Here is a 21,891-nt window from a genome sequence, read left to right on the forward strand (position 1 = left end):
ACTTTTGGTGAAACACGTTTTTAGGTTACATGGCATTCCATTCGAAATACTCTCTGATCGAGGTCCCCAGTTCATTTCTCGAGTCTGGAAGGATTTTGCCGCCTGTCTCGGGGCCAAGGTCGCCCTCACCTCCGGATTTCATCCTCAATCTAATGGCCAGTGTGAGAGGATGAATCAGGAACTAGGTGCCATGCTCCGTTGTTGATGATCCTCCAACCCCTCCCGCTGGAGTTTAGAACTACCCTGGATCGAATACGCCCATAACTCACATGTCTCCTCTTCTACCGGGTTGTCTCCTTTCGAGGTCTCCCTTGGTTTTCAGCCCTGCCTGTTCCCTTCTGAGTTTCCCTCCTCAGTCGTCTCCATTCCCCAGTTCCTCAGGAGTGCAAAACGTACCTGGTCAGCCACGCAGAAGGCCCTGCAAAGGACTGCTGACCGTAACCGGCGTTTAGCCGACCGTCACCGGAGGCCAGCTCCAGTCTATGTGCCTGGTCAGCGCGTCTGGCTGTCGACCCGGGATATTGCATTGAAGGGCCACTGCAAGAAATTGTCCCCCAAGTTCATCGGCCCCTTCACCATCTCCTCAATCATCAATCCCTCGTCTGTCCGTTTGGAGCTTCCCCCTCATATGAAGGTACATCCGGTTTTTCATGTTTCCCTCCTGAAGCCTGTCTCCTCCAGTCCCCTTTGCCCTCCTCCTGCTCCTCCTCCTCCGGTTCGGTTGGCTGATGGGGGTCTCGGTTTTCGGGTCCGGCGCCTCCTGGACGTTAGGCGTCGTGGCCGAGGTCTCCAGTATCTGGTGGAATGGGAGGGCTATGGGCCCGAGCACAGGCAATGGGTCCCGGGGTCCTGGATTGACGACCCCTCCCTCATTAGGGATTTTGAGGCTGCCCGGTCTGCCTCCTCCTCCGCCTCCTCCTCCTCTGCCAGGACGCCGGGTGGCGTCCCTTGAGGGGGGGGTACTGTCACGGTCTGGGGTTTTTTCACACACTAATTGGTGTAGAGTCTCATCTCTCCTCTGCAGGTGGGCGTGCCTGGAAGTTGGGAGGCTGCAGGTAATCTGCTGATTAGCTGGCCAGGGATATTTAAGCTCCTGAGAGACGCCTTCACTTTGCTGGATGATTAACTCAACTTGGGTATTTCTCCTAACAGCCAAATCCAAACTAAGCTTTGATTTTGAGAATTTCTGGGTTATGGATTTTTGATTTTTGAGATCTCTGTGTTTTTGACTGCTTGTTTTGCCTCCTGCAGATATCACCTATCAGTTCACCTCGTTTGCTGCTACCAACCTGGTTTCTTCACTGTCCACTCGTCTCTCAGCGTCCTCCTCTGGTCTTCCCACTCCAGGCTGCCCACCCTCCCTCCTGAATCACCATTACCCTTCATGCTCAGCTCCCTCCTCATTTGGACTCCAAGCTCATCAGCCTCCAGTAAGCCTCCTGCCCTCCCCAGACCGGTCACTCCTCCCTCTCTCACGAGCTCTCACCTCCAACCTGTAAGTTCCATCAGATCCAACATTCAGATTTCCGAGTGCCAGACCTAACTCTCCCTGTTCCTCCAGGATTCTCCACACCCGAACCTCGCTTCTCTGCCGAATACTGCTAGACTTCCTAGCAGCTCCTTCTGTTCTCCTTTTCTAATAAATTATTGTTTGCAATCTTCTTTGACTCTGTGGACTGATTCTGTATGTCGTGGGTTAGGCATCTACCACACAACATGACAAATTCAGATTTAAAAATTTTGTATGTTAACTGTTAGTATTAGTGATATAAGGTAGAAAAAGTTTAGATATCAGCCATGAAAATTGGCCCAAAAAACGTGGTAGCACGTATCAACCATCGGATGGCCGGGACCTCTACATGTCAGCATTAGCATCTGCAAAAGGAAAACCAACATTGGACAAATTCTATGTAAATCTTGAAGTAATTAAGGGGTGAGGAGGGAGGTTGGGAGCAGTGTTGCCAACTCAGCGACTTTGTCACTGTTCCTAACGACTTTTGGACCCCCCTCAACGACTTTTTTTTTTTCAAAAAGCGCCTAGTGACAAACTTAGCGACATTTCTCTGGACCCGTTGCTACTTTCTGTAAAACTTTCTTGTAGATAATCCCTACAGATTAGCAACAAAGAAACCATTTGCACTCTGAACCGTTCTTCCGGGAGTAAGGAAAGAAAACAATCTGCACATGTGCACGAGGACTGACCAATCATAAACCGTTTTCGGCCGGGCTGATTCGCCGAAGACAAATGGGCCATTCCCATCTGTACCGGGTCGGCCCGGGCCGGGTAGCGTAGGTTGTTTACATATCTGGGTGGTCTGGTATTTTTCTGGGCCAACCAAGGCTCATTCTCAGCCCTCTTCTCGAGGGGGTCTGCTTCAGGCCGACCAGGGCCAACACACCCACTGCTGACAGCAAATTCACACCTTCCATTAGAGCAAGTCTCTGATTGGTGGGTAGAATCAGCCCACATGGGCTTAAGACAAGGATGTGTGGAATCAACCGGGCCAGGCTGGGGCCGACTGGGGCTACCCGGCCCGGGCCGACCCGGTACACATAGGAATGGCCCAAAAGGTACAGCTGCAGAGCTGGAGACCACCGACGTCTGCTGCTGCTGCAGGCTCACGCTTCTACTGGAGATGGCACAGGTGTCAAAGTGCGATCTCTGGTTCTGCAGCCGTCAGACACTTTGGTTTTTCCTGCATTTGGCAAATAAAGTCAAGGAGAGTTTCAACTACCGTCCCGTTTACACACGCAGCTCTGTGGCTCATGTGAATTTCCTTCAGTGACACAGGGATGGTTATACCATGAGACACCCGCTCCCTTTTGCTCGGAGCGCCGTTATTATCACGATGGAGAGAATACACAACAGAGAAGTTGGGAAACTATGAGGTGTAAAAAAAATGCTTTTTAGGAAAATGTCTGTGAGAATGAGAGCAGGAGGTCTGAGTTATATCCTACAACAGAACTGGTTGGATCACCACACCATATCTGTCTTAATGTCACTTTATTGATACCTTTGGAATTTATTGTACATATCAAAGCAATTTGGGCCATTTTAATCATACAAATTAATAACTTTAACACATAACACAGTTTTTATTTTCATCATATATATACAGCATGCTATGGGGAAAATGAATGCCAATGTGGCGTGATGACATCATCGATATGTAAATTATTACGGGACGTCATCTGGCGACATCTAGCGACTTTGGGGGTAACTTCAGCTACTTTCAGTCAAAAGCAGTTGGCAACACTGGCTACCTGTAGTAGTAGTTTTCGTCCACTAGACGCGGTAAAAGAAAAAATAAAACATTTATCTCGAAGGCCACACATTAAAGAATTGAGTTCTCGTATTTCCATCAAGTTGACATAACAGAAAATTATTGTGTCCTGTACTTCTGATTTTCAGTCCACTACTGCACACAACCACCGTGTTGAACAATGATACATAAATAGAAATTTCATTTCTAGCTAAGTGAAAAAAGAAAAAGACTGTTCGAATGAGACCCTGTTGCTAACGCCAAAAGGCTGTTGCATTTTATTTAGAAACCTGTTTGTACTAACTATTGTAACTTCATAAGTTTAGGTTCATATTCTCATCTTCCTCTTTCGTCTTCTCTTCTTAACATTCAAAGGAGACATATTTATTCCCAGCATCATAATCTAACGTTTTAACCACGTTTTAACAGAACCAGAATTGAGTTCTAGCATTTTGCCACTAGAGGGCGATAAATCCTCCCTTTCGCTAAAAGATAATCTGAATTTGACTGTGTACATACAGTACGTACAGTAGAGTGACGCAGCGTGTTTCTCAGGCTAGCATGAGAGTTGGCAGCCTTCAAGAGCAAGTCACCCCCTACAAGAAACTTACTTCACTCCCTCTTCATGTTTGAAAAATGCAACAAATGCGGTTGCCTAGCAGACCGAGAGGGCGGAGCCACTAACAAATACACACACACACAGGCTCACAACGGCACTGTGACATCTTAATGTACCAGTTTATATCATAGCATACCTCTTAGCCAATAGCGGTGGCAGATTTAAATTCAAATTGGGGGTGACTTGCTCTTTAAGATGAGCTGAAAGAAAACTGTAAAAGAAATCAAACAAATTATGAAAAGTTGATTATTTAAATCGAGAAACATCATACGTTTGCAAATAATCACCGTAAATATTTTTTGTGTAACACGAAAAGTCATCTTTTGCAAAATGTTCCATTTTCTAAAATTCATATTCTATTTCACGTTTAGACAAGTTTGGACGGGCTCCTTAGTGGGCGGAACGCCAAAACCCTTCCCCGGATGTGACCGTTAGCAACGTCATGCAAACAAGGAAGTGAAACTCAGAAGCGGCTAGTTTAAGTTTTTTTTCCAGCTGAACCACTACTATTGCCATTAGAAACGGACAATATGTTGTTTTACTAAATAAATAAATAATGCTTGGTTATTTTATAGGATTTGTGGCAGTTTTAACCGCTGCATGTTGACGGCTTGTAATGGTTTTATCTCTTTTGAACTCCTCGGTTGGTAGCTAACTTTAGGCTAGTCACCGGGCTAACGACTTTGGGTATATTTTCCTCTGAATTCCAGCAATTTGTCTGCACAGTTCATTTCTTTTGGCAGAAATATATGGCTCTTGTTAGCTGGTTTATATTATATAATCGTTTGACAGACATCACAAACGGACGAGTGCATGAATATCGCCGTTATGGGAGACAAAGAAATCTGCCTTATTGACAAGAAGATTACAAGGTAATGAGAAATCAAAGCTTTCTCTTTTCCATTTAATTCCTGACATCCACAAATTGTTTGAAAACTTGCAAAACTTCGTTCACTTATTGCGATTTTTTATAATGTAAAGATAATAAATTGTTCTACAAACAGAAATTCTAGTAAAACTACACACACGTAAAACTATAAGGAAACACAATAAAGTAATACATGTCTTAACAGTGCAACAGCTTAAAATAAATGCATTCAGTTCGTTTTTCACAACAAAGCAGCAGTGCTTTCTATCATCAGGGCTTTAAAATATTTATGTAAAAATAAAAGGCCTTCACGGCATTATAAGTAGATACTTCACAGGAGTGTAGAGTAGTAGCAATGTAAGTTTTCAAGCAGTAAATATGATATTTTTCAAATAAGTTTTCAAGCACTGTAAATCTGATATTTAAGCATTAATCTTCAAGATCATTTTAGGGTTTCAAAATAACAAATCTTTCATTTTAATGTGCACTGCATGCTAATCTTAATTGTCTGTTTTCCTTTCCTTTTTAATAATCAGTATATGTAGAATGTTGGCAATGAAAATTTTATTGGTCTTTAATTTGGATGAGATATTAACAGGTGATTAGATTGAATTAACTATAGATTCAGTGACATAAAGACAATAAAGTTGGGGGGGGGGGGGGGGTGTTGGTGTGTGTGTGTGTGTGTCTGCTCTGTCTTCTCGATCCCCAGTAGTCATGACAGATGGCTGTATATACTGAGCCAGGATCCTCTGGAGGTTTCTTCTTGTTAAAAGGGAGTTTTCCTCTCCACTGTCGCTGCATGCTTGCTTAGTATGAGGATTGCTGTAAAGACTCTGACACAAGTCGGTATCTTTGAATTAGAATTTGACTCGATGCAGTTTGCTGGGTTCCTTGTACAGGAAACTTTACTGATTGGCTTAATGAACTGAACTGTATTGGAATGTTTACTCCGTGAAGTGCCTTTAATTAACTGCATCAGTTTCAATAAAAGACATTCAGGTCATCTTTACAATCACGCTCATCAGTTTTTTAGTTAAGAAACTATGAAGTCATTAATAAAACATTTCTATTCCTTGAGATTATAGCTTTTGCTGCGACTCTGATGTTGCTGGTTTTTTTTCAATAGTTTGCTGGGTCTTCCCTTGAGTCCTGCTGTGACGTCACTGAATGTGCATTGCAATCACATAACAAGGATCGAAGGTCTGTCCTCAGCTTGGCATCTACGACACTTAGACCTTTCTTCCAATCGCATTTCTAAGATTGAGGGTCTGAATTCCCTCACTTCTCTGCGGACTTTGAATTTATCATCCAACTTAATCACTAAGGTTGAAGGTAGGTCTGTTGTCACTGGTTTCAGAGGTAATAAATGTTTTGTCTCTGCACGAGCTCTCCAAGTAATAATTATTTTTTACTGTAGCCTGTGTTCACCATCACTTCTTTGTGAGCTGTGAAATCACTCACTTGTGAATGCTCCTTTTGCAATAGGACTGAATGGCCTTGTGAATTTAACAAGATTAAACCTGTCCTACAATCAGATTAATAATCTTACTGGTGAGTTTAAGTGGAGTTTCCATTTATTCAGGTTCAAAGGCAAAGATTAACTATCTGCAGAACTTCAGTATTGTTGATTTCCCCATCTCTTCATTAGGTCTGTTGTATCTCCATGGCACGGAGTACAAGCTCAAGCACCTCAGTCTCCATAGCAACTACCTAGACAACATCGATCATCTTCTGCAGTGCCTTTTGGGGTTACAAGGTTTACGGGACATCACTTTAAGTCAGGATGGTGGAGACAACCCTGTCTGTAGTTCACCAGGTAGGAGCAGAACTTTGGTGTGTGTTTTATTTCACACATAGATTTCTTGTAAAGCAAGCTGACTGACCATCAGAAATATTAAATTGTTGTTACAAGCAGTAGTATAAATAATATTTAAAAAACAGGCTAAAAGTAGCTTTATACTAGCACAAAGTAGAATTGTTATTAATTGTTTTACCATTTTTATTCTGTGTGCTTTTCCTCACAGGAAACTAATCAGCAACAACAAGTTTATGATGAAGCAGCAAAACATCAAAACTTGTATATATATGTCATTATTTTTTGTCAAAGCTATCTTCAAAACCTTTTCTTTTGAGCTGATCTCAATACAAAACAAAAAAGAAAAATGAGCAATCAGGTATACAATATATTAATCACCTCTCTAGTGGGTAGCATTTCTAACATACCAGTGGTAATGTAATATTCTCTCTAAACAGCTGGGCACACAATAAGTGCAAATGAACTTTTCTTGTGAACTTATTGAAAATCAAACTCATTCAGGTTGACAGCCTCTAAAAATAATGACTACAATCTTAGGTTACTGTTCACCTTATGGCCCTTCATCTTGGGTTGACAGCAGTATAATTGTAAAAAAAATCCTTTCAGTTGTGTTGTGCACTCAGTGTGTAGGTAGTTCTGTTCATGATTTATTCACAGCAGCAGATGGAGAAAGTGCCTCTTTTCATCTCAGACAAGTTGTACTTAACTCACTCTTACAATCCTTTCTGTCTGTGTATGCAGATGTACTTGCATAAGCTGTTCTCAGGTCAGATTGTATAAGCTGCATCACTAGTACATGTAAGGACAGAGGTTTTTTATGGATTAAAACTTGGTTTTAATCAGTGTGATCACTATAGCACCCGATGTGGCTGATTGCCATTGCTCAGGGACAACCATGTTGCTCCAGCATTTGACAGATTTTCTGAATGCAGATGTTTTTCTGTTTTTTACTGAAGGTTACTGGGATGTGGTTATGGAGTCGCTGCCACAAATTTCTGTTCTGGATAGACTGGATCGACTGAGACATCCACCATCTCCTGGTATCAGTAGCCTCTGTGACATCCCTGGAGGCCTGGAGGACTACGTGGAGTTTTTGCTCTCCTCAGATACAAGTCACAGCGAAGCAGTAAATTTGGATTTGGTTCTGCTATATTTTTAACTTTAGTTTCCTACTTTATCCAACATTTTCATCTTGAATCAACCTTTATAGAGCTGAGAAACATGTCAAAATAACACTATGTGAGTTAATTTTTGGTTAGCTGAAGGCTAATGTAGCAAATGGGATTTGAAAAATCATTTACATGCTGTGTTAGTTCAGTTCGAATGTGTTCTGCAACTTTTCACTCGAGAGATCTCCATATTTCTTCCTCCCTTAAATGTACTTTTACCACAGATTAAGGGGGCTGTTGCGACTCCCCGCATCGACAAGGTGCTTACCCAGGTTCGTCAGCAGATTGCCTCAGAAGCAGCCACAGATCCAGTCACACAGCCAGTCAGTCAGAGCTCCCAGCCAGTTCGTTCCACTGCAGCTGATCTACCGCATCCCATTAATGAAGAACGACTTAGGAAACTGGAGCACCAGGTGTCCCAACTCATCCAGCAGGTGCAACATTAACACAGCTGAAGCCACTGACTCACTCACCCAGATGGATTTTTGTAAGCCTGCATTGACTGATTATCACACCTGTTTTATACAGGGTATAGAAGGTGGCTGACAAGTCAGTAAGACTGCATTCTAGCTGTAGATGTTTTAGACATGTGCTATAGCTGTTTAACATTCTCACCTGTCACATAATACCATTAGGAAAGTGTTGATCAGGTCTAAAATTTGCCTTAATCAGAAGCCAAATAACACAGCCACAATCACAAGGATCTCTTGTCAGTGTGCTAAACCTGATTGTATGAGAACCATAGAGCTTTTAGCTTAGCATCTGAATCTACAAGATGCTTGAAACATCCTTCACTGTAGCCGGCCAGACATGCACAACCTTTAAGGAAACATTTCTTAAATTACACAAAAAATGTATATCTTTACTTTTATAACCTATAAATAGCTCAGCAGTAGAAATCATGCAGTCAAATATTGATTGCGTGATTGTGTCTCTAACACATGCAATTTTTTGCAATCTACACTGAAGGTCCCTGTGGGTGAAAAATCAACTATGTCTACCCAGTCTGTGGTTAAGCTACGGAAAGCCAAAAGGGACACAGATCATACATCAGAAAGTGAGTGTGAGAGTGGGAAGGAAAACCAGAATCACACAAGGATACTCAAACAAAGTAGCATCATGACTTCAAGTGCGTCCACTCAGGAGACCAAGAGCACGAGATCAGACAGGTGAGTCGCTCAGCTGCTAGCTTATTTCATAATGCAAAAACATGGTGATTACATTTGACTTAGTGATTTTTTTATTTATTACATTACTATTAGCTAAGACATGTCATCTGAGCTCTAGATTGTAAATACATTTTCTAGCACAATGTGTAATTGGGAATAATTAGATTTATGCAAACATGGATGGGTTTGCATCTATAATAATTTGTGTAGCAGAACATATCATTTTACCTATCATTTATCAACTTGATATCATTTACTATCTTAATGATAAAGGATATCTTAGCTGAAGAGGATGATGAATGTCCCTCCCTGACCTTTCACCACCTCACTTTGGTGATTAATGACTCTACTTCCATTGTCTGCACCTTCATCTTCCTTCACTAAAAACAAATGCTGAAAATGCACTAGTCTAACTAAAGCAAGCTTGCAAAGGTATTATAAAACAGCTCAGAGTTTTAGATTTAGCTTAAACTTTTTCAAACTTTGCTTAATGTAAAAAAAAAAACAGCAAGTCTGACCTTTATTTAACCAGACATTCACCGGAGAACTATCCTGTTCAGAATAAATATTAGAGCCTGCTACATACTTGTGATTTTTTTTATTTGCAGCGATCATGAAATTTGTAAACTCAAGACTTCAAAGTTTGCTTTGGGGCCCAGAAGAAAAAGTGCTATTGGAGGAGGGGTTCAGGCAGCAGCACAAACAAGAAAAGCACCTTTGAGAGCAGCCAAGGCTTCAGGCGATGTCAAAGCAAAGTCCATCCAAGGAGAAGAAACCTACAGGGTACGCTCTGGATAGATCTCCTGCAGGCTGAATGCTTGCAAATTTATATGAAATTTTCCAGTGAATTTCTAACAAAGATGATTATTTCAGTTCAACTGGGATATTTATAGAGCTTATTTTAACAGCACAGTTTAATATTTATATTTTTTCATCTTTTAGTGTTTTGATTGTTTTTCCTTGTGCCGTTATTGAGCATTTTGACCAACTTTTTAACAGAATGAAACAACTGCAAAACATTTGCAGTAGTAATTTGTGAAAACTAAGGCATTTCCTCTCTTTGACAAACTTGATTTGTAAAATTTGTTAAAATCTTAACAGTGCAGGAGAGGTAAATCACCATCACTCAGACTTGTTGCAACACAGTTGATTCCTTAATATTTAATTGCAAATAAATAGTTTGCAGCATTGTTTGTGCGAGATGTAAACAATTTCTAAGTGCATTGGTAAACCATCATAAGGTGACTCGTATGTTTAGACGATTGTGGAAGAGCGTGATCAGGAAATGGAGAGACGTTGGAAGGCGGAGCAAGCTGTGCGAAAGCTGACGGAGGAGTTGAAGTGCCTGCAGACAAAGGTCAGCGAGGAGAAGGACCTCCAGAGCATGGCTCTGCACACCACAGACAGGTAAGAGGGAGTGCAGATGGACATGTCTACTCTGCAAACACAAACATTCACACAATCTACTATGCACTCTAAAGCAGACGTCACACTAAAAAAGGATAATTGTACTCATCTCTGGATTTTAGCTGTCAGCTGAATAATGGATCCTCATTCAGATCTACTCATAATCTTTTATGTGAGCTCACCTGAGAGCAGAGCCACCTGCCAGTTTTGTTCTGAGTTTCCACACAATCATTAAGTCTCAGAATCCAACGGCTTTTGCACTAGTGTTTAGCACCATTACCCCACAATTAGTGTAAACATCATTCATTTACCCACCCATTCAGATTTTCAGAAGCAAACATTTTCTATATTATACTTTTTTCTTATTTCTGTTTTTTGTGCCTTCTCCGTGCAGAGAGGGGTGTCAGTCTATTGTGCTTTCCTTGTTTGCATCACATCTTTGTTCAGACAAGCCCACATTTTAAAGAAAGGCTTGTGGTGCACGTATGTTGGCAGGATTACACAAATCCGTCTCACCTGTCACTTTTTAAAAGCAAACACTGCTGTTGTTTTTGTTGACATCTCCACTCTGCAGGGCAGATTACACAAAAGTGGTTCATCAAGGCAGATTAGAAACAACTGTGGATGAGTGTCTAACTGATGTGTGTATCTCCTGCTTTTTCCTGCCACTTGAACACCGTTCCATTCTTTTCTAGATTTTGAAAATTCTCCTAACTGAGACTCAATCAAATTTACAGCAAAGCATCTGAAATTTCCTCTCTTCCCTATTTTCCTTTGACACATTTAAATTAGTCTCAACTGTGCACCCTGCAGAATCTCATCATATTTTCACCCCTTGCAGACTGAAGGAGTTGCTGCTGAAAGAGAGATCAGGACGCTCTGAGCTACAGGCTCATGTTGAGGAGCTGGAGAGGAGGTGTCAGTCTCTAACCCAGCAGTTGGAGCAGGCCCGCAGCAGTGAAGAGCAACACAAGACTGCATTGCATAGATTGGAGGAAAGCATCACCCACAGAGATGCACTCAGGGCCTGCCAGCAGGCGGAAGAGGTACACACACACACACACACACACACACACACACACACACGCACACACACACGCACACGCACACGCACACGCACACGCGCACACACACACACACACACACACACACAGGATTGTTAGCCTGAGAACACATCAGTTTGACAGAAAGGCAGTAAGGTGATGCTCATTAGTTCCTAATGTAAAGTTGGTGCCACAAAACAAGTTTATTTAGAGTCACAGAAACATAATTGTGTCAGAATGCTTCTGCTGTACCTCGTTATCTTCCTGTAAGTCTAACCGTGACTCTAATTTGTGCAGTAATAAGATTTGGCAGCAAAACTCCTTAAAGGGACTTTACGGACTTTTGAATTTTTATGCTTGCGATTGCCCCCTCAGGCCAAAAGTGTAACAGGCAGCTTCAGTAGTAGGCTCATGCACGAGGCGCGCATGCTGTACGTGCACACTCCTTAACGAAAATGACAGCTGAGACAGTCCCTTGTGTGTGTGTGTGGCCCAGAGGACAGAGGACAGGAGAACGCGCAGCTAATTAATTAAATAATTTGGTTCTGTACCTTTCTCTTCAGCACAGCCGACAAAGGTTTAAGATGGGTCAGTCTTCCTGCATGCTCAGATCATTCCCTTCCCTTGCTTGAAAAATTGTTCCAAAATGAAAGTTGAACCCATATCTTTTTTATCTGTGAATTCAATGCCGTTCGGCGAGTCTCAAATAAAAATTTGGGCACCTTACTGTAAAAAATATATCATTAATGTAAAAAATAAACTCTAAATAAACTATGTTCACATTCAGAATCGAACCCAGGTCTTCTACATGAAAGTCAGGCATCTTACAAGGTGAGCTACACACCAGTTACATTCATAGCATCTGTAACTTTTATATCCTTGATGACAACTGAAACGACGTCAATCCAAAGAATGGTTCGGAGCGAAAATGGTTATTTTGTTGCTAATTTGCAGGAAATATCTAGAAGAAAGTTCTACAGAAAGTAGCTAAGGGTCCTCAGAAATGTAGCTAGGGTCATCACTAGGCGTTAGGAACAGCGACAAAGTCGCTGAGTTGGCACTACCTCTCTCTGCTGCTAGAACTACGGATAGCAAATGCCACGGGCTATGCCTGAGTGTGAACGTGCATGAAGCAGCCTGCTCGACCCGAGCAACTCTCTTTTTCTGTGATTTTACAGAAAAACAGGCAATCACAGTAAAAATGCCAGGGCTCATTTTACAGGACCAGGGCATTGCAGGAGAATGTATGAAGAAGAAATGTATTATTTCTATACATGTTTTGGCTGTCAAACTTCCATAATGCCCCTTTAAGCTCTAATAGAGTGCTACAAACCCTATTCTGACCATTCTCAGATGAAACGTTACCAGGAGCTGGAAAACAAGGCAGCAGCTCTGAAGAGAGAGCTGGACATTCAGAGAGCCTCAGTCCACCAGCACAAAGACAAACTGCAGCAGCTGCATGAGCTACTGGCTTCTAGAGAACAAGAGCACAGGTACATCTCATCCACACAGTTTATAAATCAGTAAAATCTGCTCTCTTAATGAACAGCATTGTTCTAGGTGTGCATTTTCTGTCAAAGCCTGATCAATTTCAGTCATTTCCAGTATTGTGCATCCCCTTCACTCAAATATTTTTCTTTTTAGGCCAATAAAACTATTCTGAGTTTGATTTGAGTGGCTCATATTTGTGGTAATTATATCACAAGAGAATTGATAAATCTTTAGAGCATGGTTTCTCAACCTTTTTCAGCTAAACGCCCCCCCAAGTCATGCTGAAATCCCTTACTGCCCACCAATGTCCCATGCAGAAAAATGGAAAGTTTTTTTTAAATAAAAATCATAATAAAAAAAATAAATAAATAAACAATTCAGCCTTGAGTTTGAAACTGTTTCATACAAATATGTCATAAAAAAGTATCATAAAAAGTGTTTTTAGCTATTAGCAACAAGATATTGTAGGAAGCTAATAATCCTCGGCCCAGTAAATTTGAGCTTCGAGCAAACATACTGCTAATGCTACCTCTTTTAGAGTGTCTCTCTTTAATTACCTGAAAATAGTTCAGTTCCTTTAAAGCTTTGTCTGGATGCATTTTGGACTCCTTAAGCCGGGAGGATTTCATCGTTTCGTTTCAAAAAACTTTTCACAAAGCAAGCACATGGGGAGTTGTGGATTCGTGGGTGAAGGAATACGTCCATACCGAAGGTAGTGCACATTGTACTGTCGACACTTCTTTTTATTCTGAGCCATTGTCTGTTATGAATGTTCTGTACTGCTAGCGCCCACCATTAGCATCTCAGCGCCCCCTTCAGTGGCAAAAAACTTTCACCGCCCCCTTATGTAGTCTGAACGCCCACTGGGGGGCGCTACAGCCCCCGTTGAGAAACCCTGCTTTAGAGGGAGACGTATGTGTTCTTCTCTGAAATCTGACTGGATATCACCACCAAGGCACAGAGCTAAAACTTCAGATCACAAACTCAAAATGTTCCCTGTCAGAAAAGAAACCAGTAATTTGCATTAATGTAGCAGTTGGCTCTAACGTTTCAGAAAAAAAACAACAGTCCCCTATAGGCTAACAAGCTAACACAGTCATGCTACTATCAGTATAACACACGTGCTTGTTGTCTTTTCAGTGCAAAACTGACTTCGTCTGAGCCTGTGGAGAATGGCGCTGATCCAGAGTTTCTGCACATTTGCTGATGTGCTTTCATCCCTCATTAGTTTTTTTATTCACCTTTTATTTTAAAGCACAAGTTAAGAGTATTAAAGTCATAAAGTTGTGTTTAAAAATCAAACCCCCCCGAAGGAAACACTGTGATCTCTCGTTTCAGTGAGATTTAAAAGCTCATTCATAGTATTTTTATGACTAAAGATTTTGTTTGACCTGAAATAAACATTTTTTAGCCTTTTCTTCTGAGGAATTATTAGATTTTGTGGGTTTACCTCCTGAAAAAGATTCCCTAAAATATTTTTTCTATATTACAGTATTTTATTGTAAGGCAAGTTTGTTTTGTTTCAAAGTAGTTTTTCATTTTATTAAAACATGCAAATTCATGTTGAAACTTGTAGATGTTTGTTTAGTGTAGTTTTCTGTTTAGTAAACAGTTGCTGTGTTAACAGGTCTGTGATTGGCTCGTTGTCCTCTTCCCTCAGAAGGCAGCTGGAGTTGCGGTTACAGCCTGGTGGGGCAGATTTCAGGGAGGCAGTGGCGAAGGAAGTAACATTGGTGGATGAGAAACACAAACAAAAGGAGGCAGAGCTGCAGGAAAAACTGACAGAGGGCAGGAAACAGTACGCTGCTCTGGAGGATGAGTTCCGCATGGCGCTAACCATCGAGGCTGCTCGCTTCTCTGAGGTCTGTCTCCCAGCTGACTTGAAATCCCCATGCTTACATACACAGAAACATTTTCAGATTAAGACTTGATTCTCTGAATTACCTTATTTTGTGTTCTGAGATTTCTTTTGTTAAATAATAATGCATTGAACTTATATAGCGCTTTTCTAGACACCCAAAGATGCTTTCACACTCACATTCACACACTGCTAGTGATGGTAAGCTACTTGTAGCCACAGCCGCCCTGGGGAGGTCTGACAGAGGCGAGGCTGCCATTTGGCGCTGTCAGCCCCTCTGACCACCACTAACACAGGCAAGTTGGGTGAAGTGTCTTGCCCAAGGACACAACAGCAGAATACCCCTGGCGGGAGCTGGAATCGAGCTCAAATGGCTCTATTGAAATCCACTAGTTAGTTTTATTAAAAATAAAAAAGTTAAAGTTTTACCGGCCACATCTCTGTCATATTCCTGGGAAGGTGTTTAACCCACGACATGAACCATCACAGGACAAAGGCAGAAAGTTCAAACAATGATTTATTAACCCTAACTGAAAGTGTCCTGGAGATATCCAAGTGTGAAGTAGTCGGCAAGAGTCCAAAAGCCAGCAGGGAGGGCAAACGGTGTGACGGGGTACGTCCAGGAGAGGGAGCCAGATGATGGCGGCAGAGGGCAAGTGAAGCTGGAGGAGAGGTGAACCTTGAGTGTGTAATCCAGGCGGGTTATGGTGACTTCCAGGTAGGTACATCCATCTGTGGTTCAGCGATTCCAAGTATCCTGAAGATGAAACAGACTTGAGTCCAAACACCAAAAAATCCAAGCACAAAAAACCAGATAAATCCAAAAACTGAGACAGCACAAATGTCTGAGCAGAGACCAAGTAAAACCTAGTACTGAGTGGCAAGATTCTACCGTGAGTAGTTAATCATCCAGCGATGTGAAGTGGTTCCCTCTCCTCTTAAATAGAGCTCTGCTGCGGTTGATTAGAGGATCTGCAGCTGCCGCTGATCGGTAATGCCCCACAGCTGGTGAGTGCCCTCTCCTGGAATGACAGTCTTACAAAGATGTTGTGGAGAAGAGGGAGTACTCACCCCGTCACACAACAATCTCTTGTAAAAGTTTCTAAGTAAGATAATCTTATATCGGTAATTTAGGTAAAATCATAAAAATAACATCAGGCACAATCTCATTGCAAGATTTGGAGTAAGTGGTGAATAACTCTATAGCTCAATATCAGTAGAACTGACTGAGTTTTAGCTAGCTCTGTGTATTTATATTTCAGGTGGATGTGGCTACCATCTATTTCTGGGTTAACTTCAAATGTTTATCAGCTATAAATGTTCACTGCTTTCAGTAGTTTCTTTAAAATCTGTCCAGTGGTTCATGAAGTATTTCACTAGTGATCACACAGACTTTATAGTCTACTTTTTGCCTTTCAGCACCGATTCATAGAAATTCAGAAAATAGAAACAATTTTTCAAAGCCCAATTTTACATATCGGACTGATATGTTAAAAAATTACCAACATCGGCCGATACTAATATTGCTGCCGATATGTCGTGCATACCTAGTTATTTTACTCCACTAGAATCCCAACATAAACGACCATTCAAGCAGATCCCTCTGGGTCAGTTCAGCATGAAAATTCTGCAGGTAAGAAAATGTCAAGACTTGTCAGGAAGAGATGCATCAAAGCAATGCTCTGTGGTTTGAACAATGTGGTGTTAATTAATATTTGGATTTGCATAAACTTGTGTAGGAGGACTGATGTGGGTGTAAGTAATAGACTATGCTCCATAATTTGAAAACTAAATTTAAAAGTTCTAACATGCAGTAAACAGTATAACTGTTATAATTTAGAATTGGATTGGATGATTGCTGTATTTAAATGTTGACTCTGATTATATCCTGACTCTTAAACTGAGTTTTCTGTCTTTCATTAAAGAAGAGAACTCATTGAACAGGAATTGACCTCATCTTTAAGCGATTTGTTAGATTTTTTGCAGATTAATGGTAAAAGCTGAGACTTTGTTATGACCATTGAGCTCAGGACAAGCAGTCTTTGATTGCCACAGGAAGAAAGCTTTACTCCAAGATTGCATTTGAATTCAGCCTTTGCACAAAATGTATTATTCTCCGTTGATTGCAACCTCTTGCACACTTTCATTCTTGACGTCAGTGCACATTTCCACTTTAAAGAAATGCCTGAATAATAAACGAAGTGCTCGCCCCATCTTTTTTAAACATTATGGGTAATATTAGATTAGACCTGATACAAATGTGGAGTTTTGCATGAACCAAAGTTCTCTACATGGTTTAATCATTTGCTTTATTGTGTCTTTTGTGTCAAATGCTTTGTTTTTCTTGCAGATGAAGGAGGCGTGTGATCACATGACTGCAGAGCTGATGGAGCTCAAGGCGGCCCTCGCTGAGTCTCAGCAGAGGGAGAAGAAATCAGCCTCTCTGGTGCCAGAACTCACAGCTATGGTGAAAGAACAGAAGACTCGCATCTCTGAGCTCATCAAAGCCAAGAAAGATGCTGTCACTGATCTCAAGGTGTGAGGCTTTACAACAACAACATGTACTTTTTAAAAAGCTAAGTATCTGCTTTAGACTCAGCTGCCTCCTTTTTCTAATCGTGGTCACTCTGAGCGTGTAGGAGAGGGACTACTTTCTGGCTTCTTCAATACTGAATGATCCTGCTGCCTCACCGTCTGCCAGCTGTGACAGTTGGAGGTTCATCATTAATACAGCTTGTGTCTGTTCCTCTACCAGAACCGGCTGTACTCCTTGGAAGGAGAGGTGGAACAGAGCCGGCGACAGAAACTGCAGCTCGAGGTTCTTAAGAAAGACAAGGCACGGCTCATGTCTCAGCTCACAGCTCAGGAGTCTGTGATAGACGGCCTTAGAGCCGAGAGGAGGATCTGGGGCCAAGAGCTCGCTCAGCAAGGTAAAAAAATAAATATATATCACATGTGAAGCGTCCTTACTGATGAGTCAGGGTTACAGAGCATGAAAAACTCTGAAAGACAGGTCTAGTTGAAATGAGTTGGATTGTCAATGTCGTTAGGAATTTTGAGAGATCCTAAAATCAAATTTTTATGAAGAAGGGCTCATAAAACACAGTTGTCTCTCTTCTTGCCTTTCAGTAGTGAGCAATAATGAGGCCCGGCAAAAATATTTTTGCACTGTCCTTTTAATAATAACCATTATGTAGTCTGAATTTAAATATATTAATGATAATATTAGAATCAGAATATAATTTTTTTTCCAGGTGCATCTCTGGCGCAGGATCGGGGGCGCCTGGAGGCTAGGATTGAGGTGTTGACCAATGAGCTGGAATCTCAGAGGAAACAGAATCAGAGGGATGAAGATGCCCTTAAAATAAAAACCAAAATCATGGATGACCAGACAGGGACTATTCGCAAACTCAAACAGGTGATGTAGTTTACTTTTTTTTGCAGCTACATAGAAAAGCACTCCTTTAAAACTTCACACCCGCACTGTTTTGCTTTACTATGATCTGTTTCTGCTCATTAAAAGCCTAATAGCTGTTTGGATTTGATGTACATTTATGTGGTTTTGTAGTTTTTCTCTTTATCTTGACACTGTTTGTTTTTTCATCCATCACATTCCTGCTGTTCAGTCGCTGCAGGAGCGTGACGATCAGATCCGTAGGCTGAGGGAGGAAGCTTTGCAGATCCAAAAGACGTTCCAGCAGCAGCTTGAGGAGGAAACAGGCCAACAGGCTGAGCTCAAGGAGCAGCTGGCACATCTGAATCTGCATAAGAATGAGCTGAAACAGCAGGTGGAAGACAAGGATGCAGAACTTGAGGAGATCAGACGAGTGTACAGGCAAGTGTTCATTAACAGAACCAAGTGTGGACAAGAAAAAGTAGCTCTTTGTGAATAGCTGTATAATGTATTGAAAGATGGTGATATATATGGTAATATATATTTATATAGATGGCTATATAAATAAACTTGAATTGAATATGTATTTGGACTGCTCAGACTTCAAGCTCACATTGTAGCTGTCACCACTGCTGAGTAAAATGTGAAATTCAAAATAAAACAATATGATTTGTGTCTCTCCTCTGTTAGAGACTCCAACAAGAAGTGGCAGGAGAAGGCAGAGCTACTCACTCGACTTGAGAGCCAAGTGAAGCGCATGAAGGAAAATTTTGATTCCAAGGAGCGCCAGCTGCTGGAGGAAAGAGATAAAGCAGCAGATGCACACAAGTAATATTAGCAGAAACACATCTTGTCATTCTGAGTCTTATCAAGCAGTTTATTACAACTGAACATAGTTTAAGCCTCAGAGTGGCTAATGTCTCAATCGCTGATGAGTGTAGGAATTTAAAATCTATTTGTCTTCTGAGGAATGCAGCTTGACAAATCTGTTCTCATCAGATTTTCCCCTTAGCCTTAAGATGACTGTTGTTCAGCAGTGCTTCTGCTCATATCACCCTTTTCAGAGTTTAGGTAAAGTTTCTTAACCACGCCATTTTTGAAACCAGATAGTGGTTCTCTCTACTCTAGAGCTGCCGTGGAAAAGTTGCGCTGTGTGGATGATGCTTTTCGTCAACAACTGGAGTCTGTCCAGGCCGCGCATCAAGCTGAGCTGCTCGGGCTGTCTAAGGAAAAACAAACACAGATAGAACAGGCTAATCAGAAGGTAAGCTATAGACTGCATGCATCAGAATGTTTTCTTCTTGTCTCCAAATTATAGAGAATAACAGCTGCTTTTAGTCTGCCTATTCATAAATGAGACATGTAAACACAAGCATCATGTAGATGTCTATATAGTCAGATCACAAACAGGAAGCCTTGAAAGTAATCACAGGTTATCAAGCTGAATGAGAGGATAGCTACATGTATATTTCAGTCAAAGCTTTTGTGGACTGCTTCACTGTTGGGTTAATGTTTTGTTGTGAATGATGAGACGGATTGTGTCAGTCAAAGGATGGCCCTGTCTCCATGTCTATTTTTACTCATCACTCTAGCTTATTTAGCTAACCATGTCTTCCTCAGTGGGTTTGTGGGGAGCTGTTGTCCAGTTCCATCAGTCACCGGGCAAAAGGCAGGGGACACTCGCCAGTCCAATGCAGGACCACACAGAGACAAACAAGACGGGGACAATTTAGTGTCTCCAGTTGACCTGACATGCGTGCTTTTTGTCTTTGAAAATAAACTAGAGTCTAGAGAAAACCTACTCATGCATTGGAAGAACATGCAAACTCTGTGCAGGAAGGCCGCTGCTGGGATTTAAACCTACAACGTTCTTGCAGTGAGGCAACAGTGCCACCAACTGTTCCACCATGCAGCCCTCCTATCAATCTCTTAAAATAAAAGTTTAGCTTCTGGAAAATTATGAAAGAGTTTCAAAAAGTTGTTTTATTGTTTAACATTCATATATGTGTGATTTTTCATTATTTTTACTGAATCTTTTCTCCTTTTGCCACATTGTGCCAAAGTTTTAATTATATTTTACCCAAATAGCTATTACCGTAATTTCTGGACTATAGAGCGCACCTCAATATAAGCCGCTCCAAAAAAAAAAAAAAAAAGGGTTTTCTACACACACGCTGCACTCGAATACAAGCCGCGGCGCAGCAGCAGCCACATGCAGGTCTCCGGCGCACAGCGCATGTACGGCCATAACATAAGATCATTAGACAGAAATACGCTACACAGAGGTTTTTCGTTGTTGTTTTAATTCAACAAACCGAATTTTAAACACGGGTAAGCACTGATAGCATTCATATTTCTGGATGGTTATGAAATAAAAACAGAACTGACACGTTATTACCGGTAATTTGCATGCATGTTTAGAAGAAAAGAACAGCGCTGACACAGCATTAATAAGCCCCGGATGATTAGAAAATAAAAAACTGCACATAAAACATGCCTGGTTAGTAAATAAAACACACTTGCCTACCAGAAAAAGTCATTCGCTCTCATCTTCCTCTTGCGCACTAAAGCCATTAAAGTCGTCCTCTTCAGTGTCGGAGTTGAACAGCCTTAGAAGAGCTTCGTCACATACCTTTTCTGTGGCAATGTCAGTGTCGCTGTCCGTGTTGCTGTCATCATCCCCAGGAGAAGCTGGCTTGAATGAGTTCTTCCCGCTAACGTCTCCAGCGCCGAACCATGGATTCATTCATGTCAAGCTTATGTGTGGCAGCACTGTTTCCCTCCTTTACGGCCAGATTGTAGTTACCATGATGAGGGGGTATGGATTTGAAAAAAATTCTTTGTCGCGCTGGCTGCTTGCATGTGCTAAATTAGAAGGAGCACTTTCTTCGATTTCCACTTTTGACTTCCACCTGTTTCACTTTCTGCTAAAGCGCCCCCTGGCAGGTGAAAGAAAATCTTCAGTAAAGCCGCACCTCATGATAAGCCGCATGGTTCAAAGCGTGGGGAAAAAAGTAGAGGCTTATAGTCTGGAAAATACGGTAGTTGTTAAGTTTTGAGTGATTCAAAGACTGGGAAACATCTGCTTGGGGTGTTTGCAGCTGAAACGGTCTTTGTTTTCCTTTCACAGGTATTTGAAGTAGAAGAGGAAATGCGTCAACTTCTCCTGGAGACAGAAGCTAACAAAAGAATCATGGAGGAGAAAATGAAACGTCTCACGAGTGTGCTAAAAGACTTCAACACATGAATTATTAGAACACTGGACAGTTCGAATTTTGAAACAGTTTTCAAACACAAATGTATTTTCTGTAAATTGGGTAAAATATTTATTGCGCTTTAGTCTGAGCTATCTAATAAATTCATATTGAAAGAATTGAGGTGTTTATTCAATAATAAAGAGGATGAGTCAGATGCAGAAAAAGGTTTCAGCTCAGGTTACTAGAATTTGCAATTCTCTGTTTGGTCAACCAAGAAAACATAGTATAGTGAATGTTTACTCTGTCAGGGCTCTTGCAGGTTACATTTTTCTCATTTCACTTACAGGTTTCACAGTTCTGAAGTACTAAGATTTATTTGTTATGCAAAAACCTTAAAATTGGAGATGTTTCTAGTTTTTAACAGATCATTTTTGCTTTGTTGAAAACAAACAAAAACTGCATTTTAAAAGTAATTTCGACGAGTAAAATCCCAGTTTTTGTCAAACATGCTGAAGATTGAGATAGAGGTTAATAAAGCTATATTTTTAAATTGTTTTTGTATCTTCACTTTAGTGTCAGGCTATTTTACGACAT

The 21,891-nt window shown here is 41.2% G+C and overlaps 1 protein-coding gene and 1 long non-coding RNA gene across 4 annotated transcripts; one reads left to right on the plus strand and one right to left on the minus strand.

Annotated features, from left to right (window-relative positions):
• The first annotated feature begins 4,068 nt into the window (after positions 1-4,068).
• lrrcc1 (leucine rich repeat and coiled-coil centrosomal protein 1) lies at positions 4,069-21,847 on the plus strand. Of its 3 annotated transcripts, XM_070556076.1 has the most exons (20): positions 4,069-4,569; positions 4,675-4,754; positions 5,880-6,085; positions 6,239-6,304; positions 6,402-6,569; positions 7,526-7,695; positions 7,963-8,172; positions 8,708-8,907; positions 9,516-9,690; positions 10,166-10,314; positions 11,156-11,360; positions 12,711-12,850; positions 14,476-14,710; positions 17,057-17,242; positions 17,462-17,636; positions 17,961-18,124; positions 18,333-18,541; positions 18,791-18,928; positions 19,229-19,364; positions 21,231-21,847. In XM_070556076.1, exons 2-20 carry the CDS (start codon positions 4,696-4,698, stop codon positions 21,345-21,347), a joined length of 3,108 nt encoding a protein of 1,035 aa, XP_070412177.1. In that variant the 5' UTR covers positions 4,069-4,569; positions 4,675-4,695; the 3' UTR covers positions 21,348-21,847. The 3 variants fall into 3 exon arrangements, with proteins under 3 accessions (XP_070412177.1, XP_070412176.1, XP_054597881.1); XM_070556075.1 differs by having other exon boundaries at positions 4,069-4,754; XM_054741906.2 differs by having other exon boundaries at positions 4,069-4,754; positions 14,509-14,710.
• Positions 15,206-15,784, minus strand: LOC129163702 (uncharacterized). The gene is made up of 2 exons (XR_008563504.2): positions 15,599-15,784; positions 15,206-15,463 (listed from the first exon to the last, which is right to left on the minus strand). It is a non-coding gene; the product is annotated as an uncharacterized lncRNA (long non-coding RNA).
• Positions 21,848-21,891: the final 44 nt, after the last annotated feature.

The sequence above is a fragment of the Nothobranchius furzeri genome, chromosome 11 (genome assembly GCF_043380555.1).
Source record: "Nothobranchius furzeri strain GRZ-AD chromosome 11, NfurGRZ-RIMD1, whole genome shotgun sequence".
Classification (NCBI taxonomy): domain Eukaryota; kingdom Metazoa; phylum Chordata; class Actinopteri; order Cyprinodontiformes; family Nothobranchiidae; genus Nothobranchius; species Nothobranchius furzeri.